Source organism: Olea europaea, chromosome 17 (assembly GCF_002742605.1).
Source record: "Olea europaea var. sylvestris chromosome 17, O_europaea_v1, whole genome shotgun sequence".
In the NCBI taxonomy this organism is placed as follows: Eukaryota; Viridiplantae; Streptophyta; class Magnoliopsida; order Lamiales; family Oleaceae; genus Olea; species Olea europaea.
In genome coordinates, this window is record NC_036253.1 from 13166940 (window position 1) to 13172240 (window position 5301).

The window sequence follows — 5301 nt, forward strand, 5'->3', positions numbered from 1 at the left end:
AGATGGAGGTGAGGCAAGAGAGAGACGGTGGGGGAAGAAAGTGAATTATGAAGATGAATTAGGGTTATGAAACCTGATTTGTGAATTATGAAAGTTGGTCCCTGATTTTTGAATTCTACTCTTTAAACATCTGGAATTATGCAATTTTCCCTACAACAATAATGGCGTAGAAGCTTGGCCCAAGCCCGGTTCTCTTGAAACTAGGATTCAACCCAAGTGTACCTAACATGAGATAAAGAATCTTAGGGCCTGTTTGTACCCTTTTAATTTGAAAAAAAAAAAAGTATTATAAAATAGTGATTGATGTTGAAATGTATGATTTAAAAAGAAGGAAATTTTTTTGATTTATATATAATATTATTTTAATGAAGAATGTGTGGTTGAAAATGAGTACTGTAGAAAAAATAATGTGATATAGTATAATAAAATAGTTGACAAACAAAGGCTTATTTTTCAGATGAACTCCGACTCTCGCGCAGTAAATGACATGGTCTCTCACTCCAAAACCGAAGAGGTTGCTATGATCAGTTTTACTGAAATTTTAACTGGTTGTCACCTCGTTTGAAGTACTAACTCTATCAAAATGCATCAAGCTCAGACTCCACATGGGCACCGTTTTGAAAGGATCTCCAATTCTTCTCAATAAATAACATGTTCATTCACTTCAAGAATGAAAAGGTTGCTCTTATCAATTCTACTGAAACTTCTAACGAATAAAAATTATGTCCAAAACGGGGAACATAGGAGGGAACACATTCTTTTTTTATTTTTTTTTAAAAGCCGAATATTGCACGTGTTTGGAATCTTACCTCAGAAGATTATAGCAACACAAAGTATCTTTCCAGAGTACAGTACATAAAACATGAACCTTGAAATAACAGATATGGAAAATGTATGGAATATTAACACTGGTTACACTTAATGAACTTGATTAAATGAGGAAAACTGCAACTTTGTGCATCATGACAATATCAAACGAAGGATATCCCCAGAAAACTTGAATGATTTCTCAGTTTCTTCCAGGCAATGATTCTTCTCCTCCCTAGTCCAGTTCTAACCAAAATTCCCACATACAAGAATTAGATAAGAGGTCAAGTACCATATAACAAAATTACGTACAAAAGAGTTAAAAAGATTGCGTGAGAAGTTAAGACAAGTCGGGGTGTTAAAGAAGTTACTTCAGCAACCAGGTTCAGCTTCTCTCGAACATTCTGCAACAGTTGGGACAAGTCTCCATCCCATTTATAGAATTCCAACTCCTTGTTGTTAAGGATCTTCTCTGCTACCTGATGGAAAAGAGGCCATAATTTGAGTATAACATTGCCACTAAATAGGATTCTTCCTTCCAGTAACATAAACAAAACCATGCTCAATCGGGTGTTAGATTTTGCAGGGCATGCTTTCTAAACTAACATCGTGTAGAAACTTTATACCTTCGATTAAAAAAGGCATTCTATTTCACCTCGCATCCATTTCAAGCAAATTAAATGGTTTGTTTTCTTTTTCATCTTTTCATTCTAAATACACTCTTAACGTTTTAATCCCAAAGTTAACAAAATAAAATGTACTCTAACAGCAGTTTGAAATTCCTGAACAAAACTAAACTAGTATCCTCTTTGTATATCAACTTTCCCGCATTTATATACATGTATTGACATCCCTTCTCTCCCACTTCACACCTCTGAACACACTGTTCTTATAGAGATAAACGTGCTTCACATCTTCTTAACCCGAAATGAAATGGCTGGGGAGGGGAAAGGAGTTCAAAATGCCTTTTTTTCTTAAGCTTACCTTCTTCCCGATCATTCTTCCACCAGCTGAATGGGCAAAGTATATGTTGTAGAAGTGGCAAATGAATGCTTGAGGATCCTTTTCGGATAGTTCTTCCAGATACTGAGCATAGCTAACACCAGGAGAAGATGGATCTGGAATGGCATAACCTTGCGCCTTAAACCATTCCAAATCTTTTGCAAGGCTTTCTGATCTCTCTAATCCCGTGTTCCTAAATTCTGCATCTGAATTCAAAAACAACAAAACTAATGAGAACTTCACCAAACCCCCGATCACTAACTTACAAATAGCAAACAAAGACTTTGAAGAATGTGCATTTACTTTCTTTACTACTATAAGATACTTATTCAAGAATGCAACTCCTGAGCAAGAGAGTGAATACTTGAATGAAAGACAAAACAATGTCACACTAGAAAGACCATTCTGCAGTATCTAAAAGAAAAGGTCTCATGTTTCTCTAAATAACGATAAGCACTTTCTTGATAAGTTGATGAAGTTAAACATTTGGACTTAGGTTGACATTTGAATGAGACATGGAATAGGTATATATATATGGATGCAGGTGAGTACTACAAGGGTCAGGAAAGCACAATAGGAAGAGGACATATATTTGCTGCATACAAAGATAAGTCTCACAATTGCAATTTATATTATTCGGGTGTATTAGAAGCTCATATTCAGGAGAAGTGCAGTGACTACTCATTGGAGCTGATAAGTATGACATAAATCATAGACAAGTCATAACTTTATGAAATGAATGCTTTTCTAAGAAATCCAAATAAGCTGGGGATCCTCAAAGCATTAAAAAATAATAATAAAAAAAAAATAATAACAAAATTGCAGACTCTATTTATTTTTTGCGCTTATGGAATTGAAAAGTGAAAGTCAAGATCATCAATACAATACAAAATGATGGCAAGAAATAATGAAAAATATTTTAGCAATTTTATTACTAGTATTTGCATATTGCATGACAAGAGAGCTAAGCTAGAATAACATTATGCTAAACTGCAAAAGTGTACGCTCAATTCTAGCTAGGAGAGCTATATTTTTATCTAGGCAAGAGGTGGAATAAGGGAAGACACAACCCTATGGTAATTAAAGATTACTAGTCCCAACTCCATGAAGTGAAGAGAGTGAATGTGATGGAGATGCAATCCTTTAGCTGTGGGATATTGATGAGTTCGTGATTGCAGAATAATGGATATTATCTCTAATTTTGTGGAGATAATTAGGGTAAGGGTGATGCAATCCCATAAATGTAGGTGATTTCATATTCCCAACCGATAATCAAGATTATCTTCTATGCCCCAGCAAGATGGATGCCTTATTAGACACTGCAATCTTAGAACAAAATAGCTAAGATCTAGTATGTAATAGAGGTTTCACATGTGCATCAATAAGTTGATGGTGAGTATTGACGAGTGAGAAAACAAATAAATCTTTGCTCCAAAAAGTAGAAGACATGATTGACACAAAGATAAGTGGCACCCTCATTGCTGCAAGCAGAGGCCATATTTAACCACCTCATCTAAAGATTAATCTGTCATAAAGGTTAAGATTTTTGCTCGTTATGATACGAGATAATGAGAAGCAATAAAGAATTTCATTACAAGTCTTTGTAAGGCAAGAGTTCCAAACAAGAGAAAACAATGTGCACAAGCTCACATTCAATTCTTACTAAGAGAGTAGTTATAAATATACATGTAAATGCCGGGGTGTTATAAGGGAAGACAAAAAACTCTATGATAATTAAAACCATTATCCCTAACTTTACGGGAGATTCATCGTGATGGAGATGTAATTCTCTAGTTGTGGGATATTGATGAGTTAATAATTGCTTAATATTATCTTTAACTTTGAGAAAATGGTAGGGATCTTGATGAGTTGGTTGTGATATAACGGCTAACAATCAGTATCGTATCATAATACGCTCCACAGACACAACAAAAATTCTGAATTAACAAAGGATCTATTATCTCATAATAGCACAAAAATATCAATTGTTTCTTGCTGAAACTAAAAATTGTTCCCCCGAATCGAGTATAAAGAGAGAGAGAGTCTTTCAAGCTATCTGGTAACTACAACTAACACAATTCAATGAAATTTACCTCAAAACTTATACATAATAGATTCAAAGCCAGACCTTAAAAAGTAAAGACAGCAGTTTCCGAAAGTAAATGAAACATACTCACATTCAGGAAAAGCAGCTTTCTCGATAATTTTATCCAAGGTATCATAAACCAATTTACTGTCCACCAAGAATTTCAAATACCCTTCAACACTAGGCTCCCATTTGCCCACAGGCTGACCCTCAGGCTCCTTTTCTCCTTCCTTAGACTGGTCCCTTGTGTGCAATTTCATAGCCACGAATCTCATCTCCTCCACAAACCCCTTAGCCGCTCCAGGGTACCTCTTCTTGGACTTCTCAGCAGCTGCTGTGGCTGAAACCACCACCATCCTTGCCTTCCTCTGAGAAAAATTCAAGGTGGGTACTGACAAAAATTGAGCCTTAGGCTTATTCAATATTATGAATTGAGGTTTCTTGAATAAGGACTGGGATTGTGAGATGGGTGTTATAGAAGCCATCACAGGATTAAGAAAAAATTAATGACTTGGCGTGGACAGATCAAACAAGGGTTATTGTTGAGTGCAAACAAGATATGAGTATTGAGTTAGAGTAATCTTGAAGCTAGAGGCTTATAGATTCAAGTAAGAGTATGTATATGTTCGAACTAAAATATGGATTTTTGCTTGTTTATTGGTGGTGGATGATGACAACTACAAGGCCATTCTTCGAAGGATATGGATATGTTTATTGATTCCCTTTTGTTTATTGAATGTTCAGAAGATGTTCCGTCACGGCAGAGACAATGGGTGGTGCTGTTCCATGCGCTACGACGTCGTGTTACGTAGTTTATTTTTTAATTATTGTGGCTTTCTATACATGGAATTATTTATGCCATCAAATTTAGGCATTCGAGAACAATAAAATAATATTTGCTAATTTTAGAGTATCGGAACAGGAAAATTGCAATAGAGGTTATTAAACTTTTATAATACTTGTAATTAGATCATTGAACTTTAATTTAGTACAGTCTAGCCCCCACACTTTAATTTACGAGCAACCATATTACTCCATTTGACTTTTAAAAACGAGAATACCATGGTTAATTAATTTAGCCTCCGTTTCGCCTCCATTTTTTTTCCCAAATTTTAACATTTAAAATAGTAATTTTTTTTTGAAAAATGTGTAGTTGAAAAGAAATGAAATTTTTTTGATTTACCTATAATATTATTTTATAAAAGATTGTGTAGTTGAAAATAAAAGAGAAACAAACTGAAAGAGAATAGGGGCAAAACGAGGGCTTACTAATGATTGACTTAGTCTTTGTTTGGATTTCATTATAAGTTAATGAAAATATAACGTGAAAGAACGTAGATGAGTTGGTAATAGGCGTGGCACTTGCGAATTATATAATTAAACTTAAAGTTTAATTTTGACCTTTA

The 5301-nt window shown here is 34.7% G+C and overlaps 1 protein-coding gene across 1 annotated transcript; it reads right to left on the bottom strand.

The window, feature by feature from the left end:
• Positions 1–794: 794 nt before the first annotated feature.
• Positions 795–4661, bottom strand: LOC111412957 (heme oxygenase 1, chloroplastic-like). The gene is made up of 4 exons (XM_023043811.1): positions 3987–4661; positions 1792–2015; positions 1179–1286; positions 795–1053 (listed from the first exon to the last, which is right to left on the bottom strand). Exons 1-4 carry the CDS (start codon positions 4378–4380, stop codon positions 961–963), a joined length of 819 nt encoding a protein of 272 aa, XP_022899579.1. The 5' UTR covers positions 4381–4661; the 3' UTR covers positions 795–960.
• Positions 4662–5301: the final 640 nt, after the last annotated feature.

Bases quoted from the DNA above. Each gene is read 5' to 3' on its own strand.
- LOC111412957 (XM_023043811.1), bottom strand. From the start codon at position 4,380: ATGGCTTCTATAACACCCATCTCACAATCCCAGTCCTTATTCAAGAAA. The intron at 1,287-1,791 runs GTAAGCTTAAGA...CTTTTCCATCAG, and splicing joins GAAGAATGATCGGGAAGAAG to GTAGCAGAGAAGATCCTTAA. The intron at 1,054-1,178 runs GTAACTTCTTTA...AATTTTGGTTAG, and splicing joins AGCTGAACCTGGTTGCTGAA to AACTGGACTAGGGAGGAGAA.